General features: G+C 51.1%; 3 protein-coding genes across 7 annotated transcripts in view; 1 reads left to right on the top strand and 2 right to left on the bottom strand.

Moving 5' to 3' along the window:
• Nucleotides 1–14900, bottom strand: part of SEPTIN11 (septin 11) — a 69177-nt gene extending 54277 nt beyond the window's left edge. The window contains exon 1 of the mRNA XM_053940214.1: nucleotides 14787–14900. The gene's annotated coding sequence lies outside the window, so the exon portion shown is untranslated. The remainder of the gene's footprint in view (nucleotides 1–14786) is intronic.
• Nucleotides 8323–11219, top strand: LOC128786710 (16 kDa beta-galactoside-binding lectin). 2 transcript variants are annotated; one of them, XM_053940216.1, is made up of 4 exons: nucleotides 8323–8547; nucleotides 10172–10251; nucleotides 10366–10537; nucleotides 11007–11219. In XM_053940216.1, the coding sequence occupies exons 1-4, from the start codon at nucleotides 8539–8541 to the stop codon at nucleotides 11148–11150; spliced, it is 405 nt and encodes a 134-aa protein (XP_053796191.1). In that variant the 5' UTR covers nucleotides 8323–8538; the 3' UTR covers nucleotides 11151–11219. The 2 variants fall into 2 exon arrangements, with proteins under 2 accessions (XP_053796191.1, XP_053796190.1); XM_053940215.1 differs by lacking the exon at nucleotides 8323–8547 and adding an exon at nucleotides 9937–10039.
• Nucleotides 14901–18338: 3438 nt separating the features above from the next.
• The window catches only part of SHROOM3 (shroom family member 3), a 115591-nt gene continuing 108587 nt past the window's right edge, over nucleotides 18339–25342 (bottom strand). For 3 of the 4 annotated variants that reach the window (XM_053940237.1, XM_053940234.1, XM_053940238.1), the window contains 4 exons: nucleotides 24115–24612; nucleotides 23188–23338; nucleotides 19842–20114; nucleotides 18339–19314 (listed from right to left, as the gene is read on the bottom strand). In XM_053940237.1, coding sequence (XP_053796212.1) covers nucleotides 18955–19314; nucleotides 19842–20114; nucleotides 23188–23338; nucleotides 24115–24612 — 1282 coding nt within the window. In that variant the 3' untranslated portion in view covers nucleotides 18339–18954. The remainder of the gene's footprint in view (nucleotides 19315–19841; nucleotides 20115–23187; nucleotides 23339–24114; nucleotides 24613–25342) is intronic. The other variant, XM_053940235.1, reaches the window with a different exon arrangement.

Consider the following 25342-nt stretch of genomic DNA (forward strand, 5'->3'; position numbering starts at 1 on the left):
TGGGGACAGCAGCAGTCCCTCCCCTGCACCACTGCTGGCTTCCACTCCTGCAGCTCTGCTCTCCCTGTGATTTCACCCAAAGGCAAGCCTGCCTGTCACTGTGGATAGCTCCATATCCCTGCCCGGCCATGCCAGTGCCCCTGGTTCAGCCCACAACCGCAGGCTGGGGAACCAAGGTGGGACTCTGTGCCGTCACCCTGGTTTGACCCCCAAAGTCGCACTGCTCCCTGTGTCTGAGCCAGGCTGGGTCCCTTACCAGCCTCTGTGCTCGTGCCAAGTGACATCAAGTCACCCTGAAGGCAGGAAGACCTCTGCTGGGCACGTGCTGAATATTACTGAAGAGTGTAAAATGCAAACACTGGAAGGGGATTAACTCTTTTCTTATGTAAGAAAAGGTGTGTAGAACAGTCCAATGCATTAAGAAATCATCTTGTTCTTTTCCTTCCTTGTGTTCAAATACTTAACCTAAATTTCCAGCTCTGCTTGAGTCATATCATCAGTGGCAAGGAATGTAAAGCCTGACTCTTGTTTTAACATACTTTCTGCTGGAGGTTTCTAAGCCACAAGGCTGTTAACTTCTACGGGTCCTCCCCATCCAAGTGCTGGTCACTGCAGTCCAAAGGCAAGGGCAAGGGATGTACCAGGGCAGGGCGTGAGCATTTTAGAGGGAAAAAGGAGGAGTGAAATGCTCTTGCCAAGGCAGGGAGGCTTCCAGGCAAGTGGCTTTAATAAACAGCATCCCCAGGAGGTCACTAAGCCTGGCAGTCTCGCCTGCAGGTTAAGACGCACAGATGGGCATAGTCAAGGGAAGTTGCACATTTTTCCTTGCATAAACACTAGAACTGGTTTAGTCATATGCTAAGTGGCATGCTCAGGGGGAATGCAGATGCTCGAGCTCAGGAGTTATTTGCATATTATTTGGATTCTTTGTCTGTTTGCTTTATAAGTAGATAATTTAAGCAAAGATCTTGCAACTCTGCCCTCTCCATGGTTTCTCGTTGCTGCCTCACAAGAAGCCCAAGGTTGCTGCCTGTAGATTTCACATTGGGTGACTTTTTAGCTGCTGGGTGCTCTGTGCTGGAGACGAGCAGCAGTCAGCCATGGATCTGTACGTCCATGCAATCAGACATGGCATCTGCAAGGTCCTACTCCTGCCTGTGGCCGAAGGGGAGGGCGGGTGCTTCCCTTGGATTTTAGTATCTTGCAGACCTGGCAGGCATGCCATGCCCCTCGCCTGTCTTCAGGCGCTGTGGGATTCCATGCAGCTCAGCTGTTCCCTCTCTGGGGCTGAGCACTCCCCGGGCACACTCTCACTTGCCATGGGAGGGCAGAGTCTCAGTGGAGCCTGCCTCCTCTGCTGGCTGCTACATTGGGGCAGCCAGTTGGGTTTGTGCTCTTCCCTGGGCCTGAGGCATGGCTGGGGCTTTGCCATCACTCACACTCTCCCAGTCCTTCCTGTCAGGATGACAAATCCCACCTGCCCTCCCTTTTGCTTGCAGGGCTCTGAACCACTGCCTTGCCTCACCACGCTGTGCAAGAATCCTTTTATGAATCCAGCCAGGATCACCACAGCATTCAGTGGGGTTAGGAGCAGGCTTTCTGATCTGCCCATGGTGCTTGGGAATAATGCTCTTGCTTTCCAGCAGAACTTACTGATCTGCCCCTTCTAAATGTATTTCCAAATTTTTGTGTGCATGTGAATATTTCTAACTGTGTCCTTCCTCTTTACCTATCAGATGAGATGCCACCCTGTGAAATGGCCCATCATGAATAATGTGAGACAACCAAATGACCTGCCTGCACTTGATACTTTTTACAGCTGCTGTATAAAAGCACATCAGTCTTAAACCTGAGTGTCTCTTTGCTTGTTGCACCTCAACAGCCAGAGGAGTTCAGAGCTGTTTTGTGATCTAAGGGAATCCTCATGACTCATTGCAGGTAAGCCCTAAATCTGGCTGACAAATCACCAGGGGGAGAAGGTGGCAGGAAGGGGAAGGAACTTTTCCCCACATATCATCATTTTGATGGCTCCTCAGTGTCTCGTGGCTCAGAATGGACAGTGTTAATGTTCCTTCAAAGATTGTTACATTTTTAATCAGCATGTTCTTTCCAAGGCATTTTCCAAATACTTGCCGACCATTTTCTCTTGCCTAAAATTGAATTCAGGAAACTTGAGCCAGCCTAAATACAATCCTTCTCACTGTGGGTGGCTCAAAGGAGACCAATTCTGACACACACATGTTTTTGTGGAAAAGAACTCCAGATGGCTTGAGTTTCTAAGCCATCCTGGCATGCTCTATGTGCTGTCAGGCTAGAAAAGAGCTCTGCTAAACCAGTTTAACCTAAGGTTCCTGAAATGCTTTTGTGGACACTGGTCCCACCCTGTCCAAAGTCACTGTGAGGGGTTTTCCTCCATCAATTAGAGCCCCAAAACAAGAAACTGTTTCACAGTCTTTCAGTCCAAGGAAAGCCACCGCCTTGCAGGTTTTGCAGAATGAGAGTGACATAAGGAAAACCAAGCCTTACAATCCTAAGCAGATAATAGAAAAGGACCAACAGACATGTCTACTGTGTCCTGGATGTGTCTACTGTGATAACACAGATCCAGTCCTGTGGCCTGGAATGTGGCAAATCTTTCAGAAGAGTATCCCAGGTTACTTGGCAAAACCCCAGGAGCTTTAACTTTACGAGTGGCACGACATGATAGAAGCTGATTTATGAAAAGGAAACAAAACAATGGCTAGAACCCCAGCCTGGTGCAGCCACCTCCATTCAAGATGAAAGCTGCCCAGAAGGCTTGCTCCAGAGATGATCCTTTTTTCACTGACACCTTGTTTCACTCACATGGGGTCCAGACCCAGCTAACCAGCTCTGCTGCTGGAGTTACCCTGTGGAGGGCAATGCAGCTGCACTCCCTTTTACCCCTCCTCATCACTTGGACACCGTCAAGGCCTGTCCAGGTTTTAGTCAGCAGGTTAGGGATAGGAAAATCCATCGGTCCCCATCTTCAGCCCCCACACAAGTCCCCTTGCAGCTGATCCCCATGCAGCAAATCAAACCCAGATTGCTTGGGGCTAGACCACAGGAACATAGAAGGCTTGGGAAGTGCTGCTATCCTGCTGTGACATCCCGGTGAGACGTGTTCCAGGGTCTGCTCCCGGTTGCAGAAGTTTGCAGTGCGGTCATAGATGTAAAGTAAACAACTGTGCTGCTCAGACAAACGAGCACTTAGGGCTGCCCGAGTTGACAGACCTCGAGGAAAATACTTGAAGGGTCACTAACCCACGGGCTCTGCTAGGAGTTCCCACTGCAACAGCTGCTTGACTAAGATCTCTTGTGACCTCCAAGGAGGAGGGAAAGATGGACCTGGGTTCTTAATTTTAGAGTAGCAGGGACATGCAGAGAGGAGCAAATGCAAACAGCTCCTTTCAGATGAGGCAGTACACTCTGAGGTGAGGCGCTTGCCACCCACTAACTTAAAAGGTTAAGGAGGGAGGTGCCAAAGTGAAGCGAGTCCAACAAAACAAAGGCCCAGTTCTCCTGGGCAGTTAACAATTTGCTCCAGTTAAATCTAATCCACTGAGAGATGAGAGAAACACACAGATTATCAGTTTGGGTCGATGTTAATGAGGGAAATAAAATGAGGAGACATACTTTAAATTCCAGTGACACAATCAGCAAACTCCTTTCATCACTTTGTGACAGTGTAAGAAGTTCTTTATAATTAACTTAATTTATAATTAACCTGGAATAGAGGTGCTTCCCTTTTAATGTAGGGAAAGCTGAAATCAGGAAGCCCTCAGGGATAAAAACGCTGTAGTGTGGCCATGCAACCCCAGCTGGTATCCAGTGCAGACTGGATCTTCCTGGCACAAACTTCCCGCTCTGAGGCAGTGCTTTGGGAGCCCGAGTGCCAGCAGGCTCTGGGAGGGCCTCTCACCCTCCTGCCACACTGGGCTGTGGCTCCTTGAGTCACTTTGTCTTTCAAGAGCAGGCTAAAGCCTCTTCTGGGAGTCCAGCTCCGTTCCTCTGTGGTATCCAGCCGAGCCCTAGAGTTCCCCCCAAGGACAGCACGGGGCTGGAAGATACCATGGTGGTGAGAGCATTGCTTCAGCCAGCTCTGCAGAAGGATCCAGGGGAATTCTGTGCAACTTAAACTCTTCAGGGGGTCATGACTAGCCAAGCAAAAAGGCAGAAGCTTCTCAGATGAGACAAACTAATGGGCTGTGGCAGCAACAGAGAGAACCAGACACTTCAACAGCAGAAGCAGAGGATTGCTTAAGTTAAAGTCCCCAGATATTCCAAGAGAGAGAAAACAGCCTGTGAGTGTATATAGAAATGCAATGTATATATCTGTTATGCTGTAACAGAATAATATTTAGGTTGTAAGAGTAATCAGGGGCTACTGCTGAGAAGAGAATCCCAACCAGACAGTATGGACACAAATATTCCCTAAAGCCAGCGTGAGAAAAAGATGCAGCCCTGGCCTGATGCACTGAGAATGAGCTCACAGAGACAAGAGCAAATCTTCCCCAAAGAAAGCAAAAAAAAAAAAAAAAAAAAACCAAAAAAAAAAAAAACCAAAAAAAAAAAAAAAACAAAAAAAAAAAAAAACAAAAAACAACCAACCAAAAAACCCGAACTTAAAGCAAACTGTAAACTTTCTCTCACACTAGGAAAGGGTGAGGGGTTTCTCTTGTCATGATTTCAGCAGCCCAATCCTTGGATTGGAGCAGTTCTCCCTGCTTGGTCAGTGTCACTGACCGAGGGGCAGTGGCTGAAGCAGTGGTGCCCCCCCAGGGCAGTGGATGCACAGAACCGCTGTGCTGGCCCCGGGGCTGCATGCCTTCTCCAAAGGAGGAGAAAGCTTCTGCTCACTCTTTCTGTAACAAGTGGGGGCTCTTTCTCAGCTGCAGCCGTGAGAGATTCGGCACGGGTCGTACCAACAAGCACCAGTGTGTGTGGGCTCAGTGCACCACAAAGCAGGCACGGGCAGCGTGGAGCCAGCAGGCCTCGGCACCCCGGGTCACACCCTGGTCCTTGAGGTAGCCAGCAGCAGGGAGTGCCCTCAGACCTCCCCAAACCAGGGGAAAGCCATCTCTAATGACAGCAGTGATTAACTTTGCCAGTGGCTAGGGAGTATATTTTCTCACGGGAGATTAAACAGAGTAACACTCAGCATCCTGCACCCTTTGCTTCCGAAGCAAATCTGGGACATTTCTAGGGAGTTACAAGGAAATAAGACTGGCCAGGTGTCTGCCTTCAGCCTGTGCAAACCAAGAGGTGAATGAAGAGCTTGGGCTGGAGACCTGGTGCTGGACAGGGCCCTGGTACCCACAAGCAAGCCTGCAAGGCCAAGCACTGGGAGGCCAGCCTTAATTTTCCCAAAAAAAATCCTCTGTGCATCACCTCTGGATGAGCTGGAAATGACTTATATCTCTCAGCTTCTGCCAGAGCTGCCAGGTGGGTGCAACACTTCTCCAAAAGCAGGTAGAGAGCTGTGACACCTGAAATGGGAACACTTGCACTGCGTGTGCCCTGCTGTGAACAACACGTTCACTCCCCTGTGAAAATTTTAAAAGTTTAATAAAGGACAATAGGAGACAAGGACCATGGAGCAAAGGCTATTATAGCTGGGTGCATCTTGGCACTCAGCCAAGACCACCCTGTTACCTTCGGGGACACCCCTTAAACACCTTTTCCCTTACATCAGCCTGTTGCATATTCATAGACCCTTATGCATAGGCATAAACTAGTTTACATTTTCCAGGAACTATTTTACATGGCCCATCCTTGGGCCCACCCTTTTAGAGCATGCGTGTTTCTTGGCTGTGGTTTTGGCTCCTTATCACTTCCAGTTTGGTCCTCGGTCCATACCTTCTTCAGATGGTGAGTGCTGATAGTTGGCAGATCTGTACAGGTGTCCTCATCCTGTGTTCACTGGATGTTATCTCATCCAAGCAGGCATTATAACACAAGCATAGCTATTTCACTACTGTGTCTAAGCGTAATTAACAACGGAAATAAAAAATGATATCTTTATAACAAAGTTACTTCAACATGACACATATAAAATCCATTTTAACATTTGCAAAATGCCAATATTATAATATGTATCTATAACACCTGCTACTCTCTCAGGGCTTGTACTGACTGCAGGCCCTTATAACAACCCAGGTGGGGCTCACTTGGGCTCTTCTGCCCAGGGTTTCTTCTCAGACCATCCCCTGCTGGGCCTGGGGAGTGAGAGAGGCCTGCATAGAGCAGCGCCTCCCCCTTTCTCCCCCAGGCCTTTGAAACACACCGCAGTCCTCTGCCTGCCTGCTGTGGCTGCACAGGGACTGAGTCCCACCCTGTGGGAGGTGCAGGGTGTGCTTTGCGCCCCCCGATTGTGCAGGGAGGCTGGGATCATCCCTCATGGGTGGGATTGGCCAGCGTGGCCTTGCTGGGCAGCCTGCCCCTTCATTCTCCCACCTAATGCCTGGGAAAGATGCAGGACAGTGAGGCAACTCAGCATTGTAGCCCCAGAACAAACACCGTGCTGACTTCACAGGGCTTATGAAAAGGAGTGCTTTAAATCGAAAGACCAAAGGCTTTGCTGCTAAACCAACCGGGCTGCCAGTGCAGAGCACTCAAGGCAAACCAAGAGAGCGGTCTCGTGTGTTATTAGAAAGGTAATTCACTGTCTGAAGGGTCAGAGGAGGAAACTTCAGGCCAGAAGAGCAGCTCACATGAACTGTGCGTTTCGGGAGACAGAGGGCCCAGCACTGAAAGGAGGAGAGAAGTCTCCAGGGATTTCACAGAGCTGAAAGGAAAACAAATACACGAACCCAACTGACTGAACAGAATTTGCTCAACCCCTCCCATGTGCCAGCGACCAGGGGAACAACTGCACAGTAACTCGGCTCGGAGAGCAGGCGCCTAAAGCCTGTCTCTAACACGTGATCCTGGCTAACACCGCTGGAGAGTGGGGCTAACTTAAGGTGGAGTTAGCTGGGATTTCTCCAAACTCTCAGTGGAGGGGGCTTGCTCTCAGTGGCATTTGCTACCTGCATGAAATCTGCTCCCACAGTTAACTCCTGACTTCTGTATGGCTCTTGTGTGTGCCAGGGAGTTAGCTGGAGGTGAGGGCATATGAGGGATTTTCCCTACAGCACTTTCAGTCAGCATTTTGTCCTCTTTTATGCACCCCAGTCACAGGGCTGCAATCCGAGCTTGTGACATTTAGTCCAAACACAGCTCAGCTTTGCTGAAACACCATGGGAATGTTCTGAAATGGGTGTGGGGGGTATCTGGGGCAAAGGATAACATCAGGAGTCAGGATGCTGTTCCTGTGAGAGCTCTAATGAAGTTCCAGCAGCCTCCTGCAGGACGGCGTGTTTCGCACCACCACCCAGCCACAGATTCCTGATCTGTGTTGAGAGGTGCCCGGTGCAGCCCTCCCAAAAGTGACCTGCAAGCAAGTACCTCGCAGGCTGGTCACGGCTCAGCCACCAAGTAGCACACTGTGCTTATAGAGCAGCTCTCGCTGCGGGTTTACAGGCAGGATCGGGAAGCTGCATGTCATTAGCGCCACTTCAGGCCTCAGGGAAACTGAGGCACAGAGTCCTGAGGACCCTGCTAAAGCCCACGCAAAGGTACAAGCCGATCCAGGGACATGGCCCCACCAAGCACTGCAGCCGCTCCCCCTTCACCTGCCTGCCCTGCACAGCCCCTCGGGGCAGTGTTGCTCGGTGCTTTCTGGGGGCACGGGAAAGGGGAATGGCAGGCGCTGGCCTCTCTGGGGATAACAGCCTCCTCTCCCGTCCCGCAGGCTGCACACAGCCCTGCCCGGCCTCTTCTTCCCCTAACAAAGCATTTCTCTTTTCCCTCCGGAGCCTTTTGCAACTGGAATGGAACCAGCGAGACCGTGCTACTTTTCAAGAGCCGCAGCCTGAATTCTCACATCTACTTAAAGCCCCACAGCACCAACCTTAACCTTTTAGGCACTGCTGAAATGCCGACACGGGCTGTACCGAGCCCTCGGCTTGCATTTAACTGCAAGCAGCGAGGCTTTGCACCCAGCGTCTCCCACCAGGCTGGGCTGGGAGAGCGCACCCACCCGTACCCACAGAGGCAGCCACTTGGCAGCAGGAACACGAGGACTCCCAACCCTGATTTTAGACACAGATCGCCGAACAAAAAGCAGCCACCTGGCTCCTAGCACAGAGAAGCACTCCGGCTGCTGGGATCGGAGCCAACAGACGCTGCATCGCAGCTAGGGGAGCTTACAGCAAGGATCGCGCAGAAGCAAGCAATCTCTAGGTCTTAAAATCACGCACAGACTGCCTGCAAAGAACGGTATCGATAGAAGTCTCCCGCCCCCTCCCCACAAATGGCTGGGGAGCTCTGGCCACAGCTGCTGTTATCAGTTCTCTTCCTCGCCCTCCCCCGGACCGTGTGACGGTCCTGCCCGGGTGCGCTCAGCTGCCAGAGCCCGGCGCTGCGTCACTCCGTGCCGGGAGAGGGGCTCTGCCTGCCGGGGCCGGTGTCTGCAGCATGGAGAAAGTGAGTGCCGCCTGCGAGCCGGGCTGCCGTGCCAAGCACGACTGGGACTACGGCTGGGCTGCCTGTGAGGTTTGGGCGTGGTGCCGGAAGTATGGGGAGAGGAGGATTAGCGGGGAGAAAATGTGAGGCTGATGTATGGCTTTGGGAGGAATCGTTAGGGCTGACCAGCCGTATTTCTTCTCCTCTTCTCTAGCATGTTGTCTAAGTGGGGAAGCTGACGAATGTTTATATTCTCAAGTACCCTAAAGGTTTGGGTCCGTTTGCAACTCTACAGTTTCCAGACTCTTTATACTTTTTTCCCTTAATCTGTGTATTTTTCTTCTGGAATAATGCCTTTTGGGTGTAGGAGCGGGTTAACTCCCAATGCAACAGGAGAGGAAAGCAGGCTGGCAGTGTACTGTAACCCACCCCTGCCCCCGCAGCTTTCCTTTCCTCGAAAGCCCCCCCCGGGCGCAGCGGCTGCATTCCAGAGCCAGGAGGCAGAGTTAGTGCCGTGCGGATAAGCAGTTTAGTGACTCGAGGAACCCTGACCTCGGCAGGCTGTGTGTGGGCAGAGCAGGGAGCAGGCACGAGGGCAAGGACGGCATCAGGGGGCTGGGGGGCAGTGTCCAAGCAAACCAATTTGCCTCCCTACCTGACCCGGCACACGGTTAAGTAGCTCAGTACGCTGCTCCCGTGGCAGCTGCTGAATCCGCTCTGGGCTTGTGCGACCAGGTTTTGGTAAGAGAGGGGGCTACCAGGGTGGCTTCTGTGAGAAGCTGCCAGAAGCCTCCCCCGTGTCGAGCAGAGCCAAGGCCGGCAGGCTCCAGGACAGCCAGGGTGCTGGCCAAGGCCGAGCCTATCGGGGACGGCGGGAGTGCCTCTGTGATAACACCGTGCAGCCTGTGCTGAAGGCCGTGGCGAGGCAGCTGTCCCTCTGCAGCCCGCGGATGTCAACAGGCAGGCAGGAGCCCGCTTGCAGCCGGAGCAGGGGGATGCCCGAGGAAGGCTGTGACCCTGCGGAAAGGAACCCATGTTGGAGCAGCCAGTGGAGAGCTGTAGCTCACAGGGAGGACTGTGTGAGGGACCCACACTGAGCAGGGGAAGACTCCTCTCCTGGAGCAGTGGTAAAAACACCCTGTGATGGGCTGACTGTAACCCCCCCTTCCCTACCTCCCTGATGAGGAAGAGGTAGAGCACAGGAAGGAGTGGGGGGGAAGGCATTTTTAAGGCCTATTTTACTTCTCATTATCCTGCTCTGATTTTAATTTGTAATAAATTCAATTAATTTCCCCCAGCTGACTTTGTTCTGCCTGTGACAGTAATCAGTGAGTGACCTCTCCCTGTCTTTGTGTCAACTCATGAGCTTTTTGTTGTATTTTCTCCTCCCATCCAGTTGTGACATAGTGGCTCTGGTGGGTGCCTGGCATCCAGCCAGGGCCAACCCACCACACCGTGTCACCTTATGCTGCTTAGGGGAGTGGGGGACCCCCGTGGCTGCTGGGACAGGCAGGTGGGCTGATTCAGCCCTTCCTCTAGCACAAAACTCATGTTTGAGTGTGCCAGAGCTGCTGTGTGCCCTGGTCCAAGCAGGATTGGAAGCCTTGCCTTGGGATAGACTAACTCCTGTGGTTTGGCCCTGCAGGGACTGGTTGTTACTCAGCTGGATGTTGAGCCTGGTGAGTGCATCAAGGTCAAGGGGAAGATCCAGTCTGATGCCAAAGGGTGAGTGAGGTGGTGAATGGATTGATGGGGGAAGCCAGAGCTCCTGCTGCGTTCAGCTTGTCAGCACTGGCAGCTGTGCACTGGCACCCCTTGGCACTGGCTCTGTTTGCCCAGGTTTGCTGTGAATGTGGGGAAGGACAGCAACACCCTCATGCTGCATTTCAACCCTCGCTTTGACTGCCATGGGGATGTCAACACCATCGTCTGCAATTCCAAGGAGGATGGCGTGTGGGGAGAGGAGGACAGGAAGGCCGACTTCCCCTTCCAGCATGGTGACAAGATTGAGGTGAGGCCCCAGGGATGTGCACAAGGCCCAGGCACTGAGCACTGATGGGCCTGGGGCACAGCTTTTTAATGCTGCCCTCTGCCTCTGCGGCACAGAAGGAGCAGGCATGGAAAGAGGAACGAGCCCCAGGGGAAGAGCCAAGGAAGTGTCTAGAGCTGCGCTGCCCAAGTCAATGCCCAGCAGCTGGCATGTGCTCAGTGCCCCACTGTGGGCTAAGCTGTGCACCTCAGAGCAGTAACAGCACTGAGGTCAGACTCAGACTGGGTCTGTCTCACCCCACAGCTGCAGAAGCTTCCTCCGTTCTATGCCTCTGCTAGCAGGGAGGAGGCTGAGCTGCCGAGCGTGGCCTCGGCAGCAGCAGCCACCTCACCTGTCCTGCACCCAGAGTGGAGGTAGTGGGAGTGAGGAAAGCCTGGGAGCTGTGATGTGTCAGCTTCATTCCTTCCTTCCCTTTCATGGCTCTCTACAGATATGCATCTCCTTCGATGAAACCGAGGCCACAGTGACGCTGCCCGAGGCAGAGTTCAAGTTCCCAAATCGGCTGGGCATGGAGAAAATTGAATACCTGGCTGTGGAGGGTGACTTCAAAGTCAAAGCCATTAAGTTCAGCTAACAACTATAGCTTGGTTTGTTTTGTTTTCTGCCCCCCCTTGTAGTGAAATAAACCAAAACTTGCAATGGCTGCTTCCTCTGCTGTTTCCTGCTCTAATCTGCTTGCTCCTGTGTGTGCTGCGGGGGGGGGGGGGGGGGGGGGGTGGGCAGGGAGGGGATGTGCATCCAGCCATTTTCCTCCTTACACTGCAGCCTTGCAGCTGGTACTGAGCTAGACACGAGCCTGACAAAGCCTGACTGGCTGTGAGTGAAGCTGCCTTAGCAGTAGGTGCTCCGTTCACCGTGCTGGCTCCACTGCGTGGTCCCTGTCAGGCTCCTCAAGCGCAGGACTAGTCCCAGCCAGGAACAAGTGTGTGCTGGCTCTTCACCGTGCCATCTCTGACCACGAAATGCTGCTCCCTGCTGGGGATGGGGGGCTGTCAGGGAGCTCGGGGAATGGCTTGTGCTCTTGCCAAGAGCTTTGCTTTCCCAGAACGTGCTCAGCAGTTGCATGCATTGCAGGCTGGCACTGGTGTACCTGAGGAGCAATGGAGAGTAGGAGGGCTGGGAAAAAGATGTGGAATGAAAGGTGAAGCCCGACAGAAAGCTTAGGACTGACTTGAGAGAATCCAGGCTGTCCCTGGTGCTCATGACTTGAGGTGTGGACACTGCCAGAGACAGAGGATAAGGCACAGTCAGGGACTGAGGAACACATCAGGTATGGGTGACAAACCCTGTGGCAGCCTGTGGGTCAGTGTCTGGAATGCTTCCCTGCTACAGGGCTGTACCCAACACAGTTACCAGGGGCATTTAATCCTGAGTGCACTGAACACAACTAACTGTAGTTAGGCAGACGAAGAAGGAAAAAAAGCTTGGTAAAGAGTCTCTTCTACTTACAACCTCTGTGCTCATGCAATGCCTTGGAGTGTGTCTGCTACTGCTTTTTCCTCACAGCCTGCTGGTCATGCTGAGCCAAGCCAGGGCTGGAGCTGGGACTGCTGTAGCAGGCTGTGGGGGGACCCACAGAAAGTAAGGAAGTCCTGCATGCTGTGTGAAACAGGGAGCCTGGACAGGTTGGCTCTGTGGCTGTGTGACTGTGCTGCCCAGCGTGGCTCAGTCAGCAACAGCCTGTGCAGGTGAGGCCTTCTTAGCCCGATGCTGCTACGCTGCTGGAATGTGATCCCTAATCCAGACACAGCTGCTCCTTGAACAGCTGAGCCAGCCTGGGTAGGGCTCTGTGGAGTATTTCAGCCATCCCAGGCTCTTTGTGGGGAGGCTGACAGGCTGCCTTCATGCCAGCAGCACCGTCCCCCCTGCGCTGCAGCAGCTGCTCGGAGCTGGGCACCCCCAGGGGAGAGGGCGGGAGCCCGGCTGCACTGCAGGGCAGGGGCATGGATAATGGAGGGATTCATTCCTGCCCTGCATCTACTGCAGCGTTTATGGCACAGGAAGCTAAGTGTTTAGGGACCTGGGCGTGTTTATTAGGGAAGGCTAAAGACAAGTCTTGCTGGTGCTTTGCCTTGTCAGGTAAGGCTTGGGATTTTTGTGTTTTGCAGGGTATTTGGAGTGGGGAGTCGGGGAAGAGAGAACACTTTTTGTCTTGCTTTTCCCTCTGTCACATAACCTGGCTGAAGGTAAGTTCAATCAGGTGTGTGACACTGAAAAGGTACAACAGCCCTCGTGTAGCAGGGGCACAGGAGAGCTTAGAGCTCGGTGAGTGTCTCTGTTCCAGGCTGCCCTGGTCAGGTGAGGGCTGTGTGTCTCAGAACTGACAAGAATAAAGCTAATCCCATTTTTTGCCCTTAAGCTGGCAGTCCTGACTGCCAGGTAGGTTAGTCACAAGTGTTCCTGGCTGCGGTGCTCAGGGCACAAACAGCGCCTTCCTGAGGGCCACCCCCCTCTTGGGCTTCCCACAAGAATTAATTAGCTTTATCCTGCTTTTTAGTGCTGGCAGTTACCACTCAGGAGACCATAAAATAGGAGAAAGGGGAGGAAGGAAGCATCCCTTTGCCAGCATTTCCTGCTGCTTGAGTCTTTGCTCCCATGTCCAGGAGCTATAAATAATCCTGTTCCTTTAAGTGACACCAATAAATGCAGAGTGCCCTGGCTGGCTCCTGGAGTGGTGACAAGGCTTTGTCTCCTGCTAGAGCCATTGGGAAAGCTAGAACTCCGTGGCCTGCTGCAGAAGAGAGGGTCACAGTGAATGGGAAAGTGACACTTGTCCCTGCCAAGTGTGCTCTCCTCAGCCACACAGGGAGCTCATGTCAAGATCTCTGGGAGAACCCTGAGCCCTGATTGCTGTGGGGAGGAGCAGAAAGCACCACAATGTGGCCGAAGGGCACTGGTTTTCTTTCTTTTGTTAATTTAAATCCTGCACAGTGGGCACTCACCATTTTATTTCTTTACAGTGTCAAGGCCAGGGAAAATGGGACCTCAAAACCCCCTACAAAACAGCCGTGAGGCTGTGTCTTTATCATGGACACTCAGTTGGGTGTGAGAAGGATTTTTTTTCAGGGGAACAGGCTGCCCAGGGAAGTGGTGGAGTCACCATGCCTGCAGGTACTTAGAAAAGGTGGAGATGTGGCACTTGGGGGCACAGTGGTGGATTTATCGGTGTTGAGTTCACAGCTGCACTTGACTGTAAGGGTCTTTTCTAACCTAAATGATTTTATCAACACAGATTAAAAGAGAGGTTCTCTCCCATTGCACCTTGGAAGATAAGAACACATAACCAATTGTAAAAAAAGATGAGTTTGGAAGCAATAGATCAGACAGGAATTAAAATCTCATGCATAGCTTAGCAGAGCAGTGAGGGCTAAGACAGACCAGCAGCTTTGTCTTCTCAGAAAATAACCTCTCCTTGAGCAGTTCACATTAACTTCACTCGACAGAAATAGGCCGTGCAAGTGACTGTGGCTGCACAAGCCTGCGTGTGGCACTGATTGTCACAGCCTCAAAAGACAGTCCGAGGACACTGTGCACGCAGGAGCTGGGTGCTAGGGAAGCTGAGGGGCAGCCCTAGGTGAGGCACGTGAAGCCAGCAGGGTCGCTTCCCGTGGAATGTAGAACCAAAAGGTCACCTGACAATTTCCTCCAAACAATACACATTTGAAATGAACCGATAACAACCGGAGTACAAAATGAGGAGGCTAACAGCAGCCAGCTCTTGTCCCTCCCTTGTGCCCTCACCTCCCTCTCCCTTGCTCCCAATTCCAACATGTACAAACCAAAGGGCACTTTAGCACTCGCCTCAGAAAGTCAGCCCCAAACCTTGTGCTGGGTTACCTCACAACTGTTCTGGGGCAGCACACAGGAAACCATAACCACACCATTCCCCTTTCCTGGCATGTGATGGAGGTCTGGGCACAAGCCTGGATGTTGCTGGGGTGGGATATCCTTGGGGTCAGACGGGTACAGACCTGTAGCTGTCCTGTCAGGGCTGTGGGCAGGAGCTGAGACCCCCATGGTGTGGGCACGCTCCCATCCCCACAGGCCAACACCCTCCCTCCGCTCAGAAACCAAACACCTGACACTCCTGCTTTCCAACAAACGGGGCTTTTTTCCCCCCTTAAACCTCCAATGCAGCTGCATGCTGCCAGTCTGCCCCCAGGAAAAGTAAAAAAAAAAAAAAAAGCATTAAAAATAGAGCTTTACTCACCTTTTCTCAGCAAGCTTCAGGCTGAGATGTGCATCCTCTTGCTCCGCCTCAGGTTGGACTCCTGTCCAGCCGGCCCCAGCCCAGCTGTCCCTCGTTAGCCCTGACTGCCACACAGCTGTTGGCAATAAAAACACAGCAGGAGGGGTGGGCAGTGAGCCCTGCTGTCATTTTTGGAGGTTTTTGGAGGTGAGGTTGGTGAGGGCTGGGTGTCCAGAGCCCCTCACCAACAGGGCTCCCTCCCCTCAGCAGCCCCCTAAGATGGCGGCAGTGGGGCCCTCCTGAGGTAAAGGGGTTCCCGCCAAAAAATGTGGTGGGAAGAGCCACGAGAAACTTCTGCTCAGGGCCCCCTTTCTCTCCCAAAACTTCCCATCACGGCTTCTCATATTCCAATTTCATCCTTTCTAAGCTGGGGGTTTGTGTGTGTATATATATATTTTTTGTTTGTTTAATCAAAGTGTTATTTTACCTCAGTAAAAGCACAAGCACCTCATGAGCAGTTTCCTCCATATTCCATCATGCTTTCACCAGCTCTTACCCTCCCCAGCTGAATTATGTCCTTGTTTTGTTTTTTTATTCTTTTGCATGTCAGTTCTCTACGTTCATTCAGTGCTAAAATGAAGAATTTAACAAGTATGGCTGGATTTTTCTCATTTGAAGTCCCCCTGCCTCTCAGTGCAGCCCTAGCAGAAGGCGATGGCCTCAGGCTGCAAACCACAGAGGAAAAAGCTGCCTGGCCCACATGTACCCTGTTTCCTATATGGTGTAGGGGAAAAAAAGTCCTTTTTCCTAATCTCAAAGCAGGCAGAGCCACACTGACCCCGCCTCTCAAGCTTGTCTGAGGGTGCTGAGCCTGGCTGGCTCCATCTCCCCGACATCTTGAAATGGGCAAGAAGAAAGCGGATTTTTGCAATGGTTCTTGGCACTGACGCACACCAAGCTGCACAAGGGCTGGCCACAGACACACATCCAGTTGCACAACACAAAGGCTGATTGTTCAGTCCCACACGGATAGACAAACCCCCTCACACAGCAGAGCTGCAGGACACTGGGTTGGTGTGCAGAGGCACGAGCAGCGCTCCTGTGGGAACACAGCCAAGCCGTAACACCGTGCCACAGTCAGGACACGTCCCCTCTGAGGGGTGAGAAGGGATAAACAGCTCTTATGGAAACACTGGCTTGCAGTGTGAATGAATGAGGCACGGAGAAGCCTGGGATGGGGTCTCTAGGTGTGCCTCAGTTTGCTCACGCTGATTTAAAGCAGGGGCTCTTCGATGAAAAGCTCGCTCTGTTCCCTGTTCTGCAAAGGACAGGATTTATGTGGAGTGGGTATGGAGTGCTATCCAGTCTGCTTTACTTGCTTAATTACCAGCCTAAACAATCACGACAGCAGCTGGGTTGTAAAGATGATGGATAAACTGACACATAAACTGTTGTCGTGCTCTGGGTTGGACCAATTTTATAGGTAACCTGCACAAAAGATCTTGTGTGCAAACCTACAACCAACAGACCCTGGTATGTAAACACTCTTGACTAGATTTAGTCTTGAGGAAAGCATCTGATGTGAATTCCTTGTGACCATCAGATGCCTGAGGGCTCTGATAAAAAAAGGCCAATTTAAAGTTGGATGACTAGATTTTCCCGGCGCTTCTATCACATGCATGTCGCTAAAAGCACGCGAGGCTTCACTGAGAGCTGGCCTGCTTTGAGTGGAGATAATAATTTAAGGGATGCTGACCCAGGAAACAGGCTGTTCCTAGCTAATGTGCAAATGTAACATAACGGTATTGGTTTTGTACAAGGAGATTTTACTTGGAACTGGCACCATGTGTCAGAAGTGTAACTGCTTTGTCCTTAGCAGGGTTTTCCTCAAGTCACCGAAGGGAGATCCGTGCTTTCCCACTGGGCCTGTAGCCAGATGAAGGTGGCTGTCACACGATCCTAAACAGTCCATGACTTACCTGGAGACAGCTCTGGAGAAGGTGCTTGACCCAGGTACCAGAAACTGACTTGGGAAGGAGTCCCACCCATTGTTACCTACAAACAGAGGCCCCCCAGGCTGGCAAACAGGCCAGGCTGTCATCCCTGTGGCAGGGTGGGATGTAGGGCATTCCACAGCAATATCCAAACCAGATGTTTCTGTTACAAAGTTCATTTTTAGCAAGAATTGCCAGGCTGCTGAAAACCCCTTGCCTGAGGTGCGTTTTAGGGAAGGGGTAGCACAGCAGATCGTGCTCACTACATCTGGTGTACTGGCTTTCTCCACTGCAATACAGGTTCAGCATGAAAAATCTCATGTAGCCAGACCCAAAACGCAGATTTGTGTCAGTAAGTTTACAAGGACTGGACAGTAAGTGTAAAATTCTATCCCTGGTATTCCTGTCCCATGAAATCAGTCTAGAAAATTCTGGGTTTCCATTACCCTCTAGTTTCATAGCCACAGGAGAAAAGCTAGGTGGGATAAAGAGCAATGAATGCACTCCCCTTTTTGCCAGAGGTAAAAGAAGTAAATCTTCAGACTTGCCTGATATTTAATTACCTTTAAATACATATCAAGGTGTACTTCTACCAAACTCAGTAAACTTTGCAGTTAGGAGGGTGATTGTTGAACAAAACTATGCAAAGAGAGTTCTGCTGTACTTATCACAAAAATTGTGGCTTTAACTCATTTCTCACTTGAAATATAAGCTGTTATAAAAATATCAGTGACTATCACTTGCCTCACTAGCTGATGTTTCTCTGTACTGTGGGAACACACACACAGGACTTGCCATGTCCACCCCAAACTTGCTGGAGGTGCTCCTCCTGAAGCCATGTAGGTTCCTGGAGTAAACAGGCAGATCCTGTTTGGATGGAGCCTCTTCCTGACCTGGGGATAAAGTGCAGGACTCGTATTTTTCAGGAAAGAACTCACTGAACAGAAAATACACAAACACCTCCCAGATCTACCATGTCTTTGTGAGTTGTTTTGCTAAGTGTAAGATGGAAGGGTGGCTGCAAAAAAAAAAAAAAAAAAAACCAAACCAAAACCCCCTCCAAAAAAAAAACCAACAAAACCAAAAAACAAATAAACAAACAAACAACAAAAAAAACCAAACAAAAAACCCAACCTGGATTAAAAGCATTTTTAAATATAATAAATTAAACTGCAGCAGTGGGTAGGATTGGTTTTTAGGGCAAATGAAATGCATTGATTGGATGGAAACAGCTCCCTCCACTGTTTCCCTGAAGCTCTACTCAAAGCAGGGCCTATAAATCATGTCAGTAGAGATCCCTGTCACACCTCAGGGAAATCTTTCAGGCTGCAACAGAAACACAGACCTATGAGTACTCAAAATAAAGACAGAATTTCCCCCACATTCCTGCAGTGAATTCCTTGCTTCATGCTAGCTTGGACTCCTGACATGCAGGTTGCCATGAAAGAAGTTGGAACTCCAGACTCAGAGGATCACAGGATCCAGAAGAGGAAAAATTTGTTACTTCTGTGGCCAAAATCTCCTCTGTAAGGCCACTTAATGGTATCTTTAGCATGTGTTGAAACAGGGTGAAGCTGCTTCTGGTAGCCCTTTATTATATTAAAAAACAACCACAACAACAGCAACAAAACCATGATGAGATGTTTCAAGCTACTGCATGACTATCTTTGGGGTTCCCTCTTTTTGTTAAGGTCTTCAAAAAATACAAAATTAAATGTCTTTTCTACATACAGAACAAAGTAGAATCAAGTAACTGCTTAGTGTATGTACAAAAACTTACACATTCTGTCTTGTTCTTTAAAAAATATAAATATCAATAGTGTTCAGTAAAATGGGTTGGTTTTATTTTTAAGGCTTCATTCTTAGATCCTTCATTATTTAATGAGGTGTCAGGTAGGCAGAAAAGGGAGGAAAGAGAGGAGGTCATGTTTTTTATTAAAGGTCATGTGCTTAATTCCTGTGAGATTCTTCCTCATCTCGGGCAGGAGGAGATTTCCCTCCACACTGATTTAAGTTTCCAGGAAGCAGAGGTGGAAGGAAAGGAAAATAAAACCTTTATTATTGCTATTTTTTTTCCTTCATTAAAATCTTGGCTTAGACCTGTCTCTGTCCATGGTCTTTGAAGACGACCATCTGCCAAGTATGGGATCAAAGGGACCGAGGCAGGGCTGTATCCCAGCTCCACCTGGGACAGGTTAGAGTGAGGAAGAGGCTGCTGGAGGTGTTTTACCACCGAGCCCGGAGGAGGTAGCAAGTGCTGCAGCCAGGGCAGCTGCTGCTGCTGCATCCCTAGGCGTGAAGTCCGTGGGGAGACTTTCCATCAGGCACTTGAGCTGCTCCTGGCCCAGTTTGATTTTGTCGTCGAGCTCTCGCTGCTCTATGAGGAGCGCGGACTTCATCTTCACAAAGTGCTGGTAGTCCTGGAGCTGCTCCTCAGAGAGGTAGTTGCCCAGGATGTCCAAGACCACCCGTTCCCGACGGTCGAGGTTTTCCTTTAGCTCCCGGGCGTCTTCGTGCTGGCCAGCCAGCAGCTTCCGCTTCTCGTTCAGTGAACTCTGTGCACCAGAGAGAGCCCTTCAGTACCAGCAGCACCCCACTCCCTGAGCCCCTTTCCTTCCTCCCAGCACCAGCTCTGCAGATGGCTGCTAAGCTCCCAGACAAGCAGTCAAAAGCCTGGCGGAAGAGGATGAATTCCTCATCACGGAGTGACTGTGAACCCCAATGAACTGGACTCTGAAAGTCCTTGCCAATGGGAGGCAGAAAGTGATGCAATACAGCCAGGAAACCTCACCTGAAAGCAACAACTACCAGGAAAATCTGGTTTCAAAATGCCCGAAAAATGTTAAAATGTGGCTGTCGCCAGCACAGCTGCTCTGTGTCCAGACAAAGGCCGCAGGATCCCAGCCATTTATACAAACGGGGATTAAAGACTCCCGGGGACAATGCCTGAGCTATTGCCGGTACATGAGCACCGAGAGCCCCGTGCTGCCCTCCTGGCAGCCCCTGGAGGTCGCTGTAATGCCGTGGTGGTGGTGGCTGCTGCCCCACGCCCCGAGCAGGCCAGGGCTGTGCCCATACGTACCCGCTCCTCGCTGTTGGCGTTGTCCCCCAGGCTGCTCAGGACGTTCTCCACGCGGGCCAGGCGTCCCGAGAGAGAGAGCAGGAGGTTCACCACCTTATCCAGATCGCCAATGAACATCTTGTACTTGTCAAACTCGTTGGGTTTGCACAGCGTGCTGATCAACAGCTCCACCTCCTCTCCGAGAGCATTATTCATCTTAATGTCCGCGAGCAGGCCCTCCTTGGCTTCCTTCAGGATTTCCAGTTTGTGGGTCAAGCTCCCGATGAGCTCAGCCTGTTGGAGGGGAAGAATTGCCACATTGGTTGTTACCAGCATCACCCTGCTCATATGTGGGTGATGACAACAAGAGGATATGGCTGCAGTTCCTGAGGAGCAGGGTCAGGTCAGCAACAGCTGACAAAGAAGGGAGGAAACGGAGAAAATACTGAAATTCCCCACCTCGGAGATAACCCAAGCAGCCTATGAGGTTGCATGAGGATGTATTTGTTCAATGAACATTGATAAAAGAGATCTCTGATTTGGTGTACTGTATTCTGATACTCAGCTACCTACAGGTGACTGTTCTGTAAAACCTCTGGGTGAAAAGAGCTGGAGCCACGTCTCTGATGTGCTCCTCACACCCAGCCTGAAACGCCTTGAGCTGCACAAACAAGTGCCTCGCACACAGAGGCATCGAGGAAGAGTTTGCACCAAAGATGCTCTGGATTTACTCAGTGTTTGAACGCAGAGAACACACCCATTTTGCAGAAACACTGACACCTATTTCCCTGCCAAAGACAAGGAGGCCCCCGGGGTTCGGTTACTCCAGGAACAGCAGTGCTGCACATGTGCCAGAGATCCTAATTTCTGTTAGGATGTAGTGGAAAGACATATGCAAAAGCAAGTCTCTCCGGCCTAGGGCTTGCAATTCCTGCCTCTGTTTACTCAGAACCGAGAGAACAGCAAGCAGGAGCAGCTCTCTGTGCAACAGGCAGGGATTCTCAGTGTCTCCACTTCATGCACTGCTGAGGCACAAACACCTGCGTGCTCATCTACTCTGCACACAAACACTGCAAGATGGAACAAGTCACTCACAAGGTGGCCTGAAAATATGCTCTCAAAGCCCTCTTTCCATCACAACTGAGTGTCATTCCAGGCAGGAGGCAGTGCTGCTTCAGAGGAGGAAGGATTTTCAAACACCCGTCAGGCTGGGGTCACTGAGCTGGCCCTGGTGCCCAGGGTGGGCTGGCAGTGGGGTTCCCAGCTGCTTTGGCAGCAGGGAGCACATGGCTCTGTGTGACCAGGCACCACTAGATGGAACACTTGGGCGTGCATTGCTCTGTGGCTGCACTACAGCCTGCTCTCCACTGCCACACGCATGCAAAGGCTGAGCAAAAGGCCAGTAATATTCCCCGAAAACAAACATCCACTCCCTGGAATGACCTCCACTGGCTAGCAGGGTAGCTCAAGGGAGAGGGAGCAAAGGTAATACTAAATCCCACCTAAGGGTCAACCAAAACTCCTTTATGGGCATTCTTCCCTCAGAAGTACCCAGAGACAAAACCCAGCCCTTGCCCTTCCCTGGGGCTATGATTCTAAAGCCCCTTTCCAAAGAAAGATCCTTAGCAGCTGATTGCTGGACCAAAGCCCGAGGAGCAACAGGAAGGATCCATGTTCAGGGTCACAGTTAGGTAGGGAAATCTCTATGGCAGGACTCCATGGGGTGGTTTCAAAGTCTGGCACTAACCTCAGCAAGTTTTCAGGTGGATGGAGCTGCTGGGAACTGGCAGCTGTTCCTCCCTGCTCCAGGAGATTTGCCCTCCAACTGTAGCAGGAGGCTATGGGGCTCCTGAGAGTGAGGTACCTTTGTTCTGAAGGCCTGGGAGCTGGAGGGGCCTGTGACTTAGGTTTGTATTCATTAATCAGTGACTCTCCTGCAATCCCAAATACCAGCCAACAGAGCTTCTTTCCACACTCAGAGTGGAAACGTGCTTGGTTTATCCAAATGACCTCCCACAGGCGCTGCCCTCAGGAGCCCCTTCTCAGGTCTAAGGCTGTGCAAGTGTCCTGCACACAGACCACGAGCAAAGAGGCCAGACTGTGCTGCCTGGGCCTAATCACTCCCGTCTCTTTCTGGCTTTCCATGCAAATGTAACCTTTGAGGCCTGGGACTTGCCCTCCATGGCAGGCTCATGGTGCAGCACCCTTGTCTTGTTCCACACCTCTCACCTTGGTATGAGCAGGCAGATTTGGAAGGGAGTCCAAGGAATGCTATGGACGTGGCAGGGGCTGCCATTCCCTTTGGAGCTGGGTGCTCTGCAACCAGCGCCTTGGGCCACACGATGAAAGCAGCAGGCAAAGGCCCTGGGTAAATGTTTTTGATTAGTGACCCACCTGTGTATTTGTGACCCAGAATCTGTGTAGGGCCACAGGGAGAGGAGGTGGTGAACAGAAAATTAAATCTGGCTTGTGCTACACTGTCCATGGCAGTGTGGGATGGTTTAGACTTAGAGGCAGACATGGCTGCTTTTGACAGGAAGGTAGGAGGTGTGTAGGAGAGGCACAGACAGGCCACAACACCTGCCTGTGGCCCCCTGGGATGTGGGAGCTAAGCAGCATGCCTGTAATTACCAGGTAACTAATGTGAGACAACCACAGGGGCAAATTAGAAGGCCCTGCAAAAGCCCTGGAAGCAGAGCATGGAAGCTTCCAGCAAGAGCTGCAGGGGGCCATTCCACAGTGAAATGTAGCCTCAGTAAGAGAGCAAAATGTGTCCTCCCCTCCTGCCTGCTCTCTGCCCTTCCAAGCCATCACATGGAGGTTGTGCTGACTCAGCCACAGAGGTGCACTTGCCTTTCAGTGGGGCAGAGAAACAATAAAGTCTGGGGGAAAAAGAGTAATCCATATTTCTTTGGAGGCAGTGAGTGCAGACAGCAGGTGAAATGGGTAAACTGATTTCACTGAAGAGGAAAGTCCTGGGAAAAAAATCTCCTGCACTCAGTGCAGTCACTAGCTGGCCTCTGTTTTTGTTTCCAACCCAAGCTGGCCTTGCATAACATGGTTCAGCTCTCCCTTTTCCTTCCTTGCTGTGGAACAGGGACTGTTCCTGACAGTCTGTACACTCAGCATTTGGTGTGATCCAGACCCGCCTCAGGGTGGTGCAAGATTGGTACTCAATTTGCAGTGAGTAATTCAGATTAATGCTCTTATACAATTTGGGTCACTCTAACGAAGCTTCACGGGCAGCCTAATCGCTCCCATGCAATTTTGGGTGCTGCCAAAAGCTGACATCAAATAGAAATGCACTTCAGGGCTTATTGTTATTTCAGGAATGTGAGCAGCAAACAGTGCTGTGTGCTGAATTTACCTTCTTCTCATTGATGTCCAGCAGCTCTTCTTCCTCACCTACTTCTTCTGGCAAGTCCTTGATTTTATTCAGCAGTTCTGCTTTGGGTGCTGAAACGCTGTAGTAAGCAGGACAGGTGACCAGGGTGACAGGAGCTTCCTTTTCCTCTCTCCTACACCAGAGTGAATAAAAAGGAAGAGTTCAGTCTGAGCCTGACTTTTCCCAGTGTTTAGATCCATGGTTTTCCAGGACTCCCTCTTTGGTACCTTCCAAGGTGACTACCCACCAGCACAAGGCAGATTCCTGCCATCAGGGGGTGCATGCCAGCTGCTGTCCCAGCACAGCACAGCCACTGGCTTTAAAGATGAGTGGACACAGCTCTGCACGGGATTTACCTTGCTGAAGCACAGCTCGGCTGGAGGTGGCCAGACTGACCTTACCTGGCATCATGCAGTACACCTGACTTCTGGACAGTTCTCCAGCTGCCACATGGAAGTCTCTGTCTTAAAAAGCCCACACTAGGGGACTTGGGCTGATCTTGTAGTAAGTAGGTCCCCTCAACCCTCCTTCCAGAATTTGGCCTCTTGTTATCTCTGTGCCTGCCATTATTTTCATCCTGATTTTACTTTACTACCTCTGTTCCTTTGCTTTGGACTGAACTGCTTCAGATTACTAAATGTCAGATAGCAAAATCCAGTTATATCTCCAGGGATGTTTCATTTCCTGCTCTGCTCCCAAGCTCAGCATCATTCTCTACACAGCCCAGAGAGGTGAGCTCAGAGCCCAAGCATAGAGCCCAGCTCATGGGAAAGGCTGTTTGGAAATGCCCTGCCAGGCCTCACACCTCTGAACTGCAAAACTCACTCTCACCTATAGACATGCAGAAAAATTTGGCACAGGCTGTTCTTAGAAGCAAGGGAGCAGGGAGTTCTGCCCAGCAGTGCTTACGTGTCACCCGCCACTGCCGTCCTGCTGGCTTGTGTCTGCGACATCTTCCTCTTCATGTTGTTCTCCTTCAGCACGCTGGTTCCACCGGGGAAGATCCCTTCCATCAAGTCCATGGTTGTCTTCATTTTGGAATCTGGATCCAGGATATCAGCCAGAGACTTGTCTTTATGGACAATTTCTTTTGCTAGAGCTTCTGACTTAATATCCTCTGGGGTCTTGTTCTTTGCCTTCACTGGGGGTGCTGTGCTGGTTATCCCGGAGTCCAGGCTGACATTTTCCAGTGCTGGCTCTCTGGGGTTACCTTCAGGCTGAGTTATGGGCTGTCTGTCAGTGCTGTGAGGCCCTTCAGGAGAAGCAGGGGACTGGTGCTGCTGATCCACAGCAGATGGAGAGGCAGTCCTCTTTAATGGCGTTGGCCAGTTATTTTCACCGGTGCTGGTGCCCAACTCTGTTATCTCCCTCTCGGCCGGGAAAGCTTTGGGAAAGCTTTTGAAGCTGCTATGGACAGAAACATTCTGTGAGATGGAGAGAAATCTACCACCCAGGACCATTGTGAACACATAGTAAAGGCCTACAAGAAGTGAGTTTTCCTTCTCTCTCACTTGTTTTTGTGTCTTGCTTCTCATTCCAATATGAAGGGTCCACAGTGTGAAGCCACTGGCACCAGAATTGTTTTGTCCCTTCAACCTGGGCACTGCTGGATTGTCCTTCCAACACAGAAAGAACTAGTAAACACCAAGTCACTTTGTTTTCCACTGGCAGGCTGAGGACATTGTGCTTCCCCCCTGGGAGTGCCCTCCTGAGCAGCCTCTACTCCGCTTGTCCTTGCTACGTTGGAAAGCCAATCACTACTACAGCCCCAGCCAGATTCTTCCCAGATGGATATCAGAGCAGCTCCCTGGGAGTGAGGGAAGCTGTGCTGAGTTAAACCTCCTGGGCACCTCGCCCAAAGTCCCGTCCTTCAGGAGAATTTCCCTATACAGCCTGTGACATATTTGCATTGTCATTCCTTGGCAGACAGTTACTGCTTCATAGCAGCATTATTTTGTGCCAGGCCCAAAATATATTCTGGGAAATACTAACTGTTTGGAGAAACCCATCATGGATTTTCACAGCTGTCTCTCAAAACCCAGTAACTGGAAGGAGCCAGCAGCCATTCCAGCTCTGTGCTGGAGAGAGTCAGAAGCAACCGCACTGAAATCTGCAGGGAGAACCAGCCCAGGAGCGT

This window comes from Vidua chalybeata, chromosome 4, assembly GCF_026979565.1.
Source record: "Vidua chalybeata isolate OUT-0048 chromosome 4, bVidCha1 merged haplotype, whole genome shotgun sequence".
Classification (NCBI taxonomy): Eukaryota; Metazoa; Chordata; class Aves; order Passeriformes; family Viduidae; genus Vidua; species Vidua chalybeata.

Coding starts and splice junctions, on each gene's coding strand:
- LOC128786710 (XM_053940215.1), top strand. CDS start 9,992: ATGCTGCTTAGGGGAGTGGGGGACCCCCGTGGCTGCTGGGACAGGCAG. Junction 10,252..10,365: donor ATCCAGTCTGATGCCAAAGG/GTGAGTGAGGTG, acceptor CTGTTTGCCCAG/GTTTGCTGTGAATGTGGGGA. Junction 10,538..11,006: donor AGCATGGTGACAAGATTGAG/GTGAGGCCCCAG, acceptor GGCTCTCTACAG/ATATGCATCTCCTTCGATGA.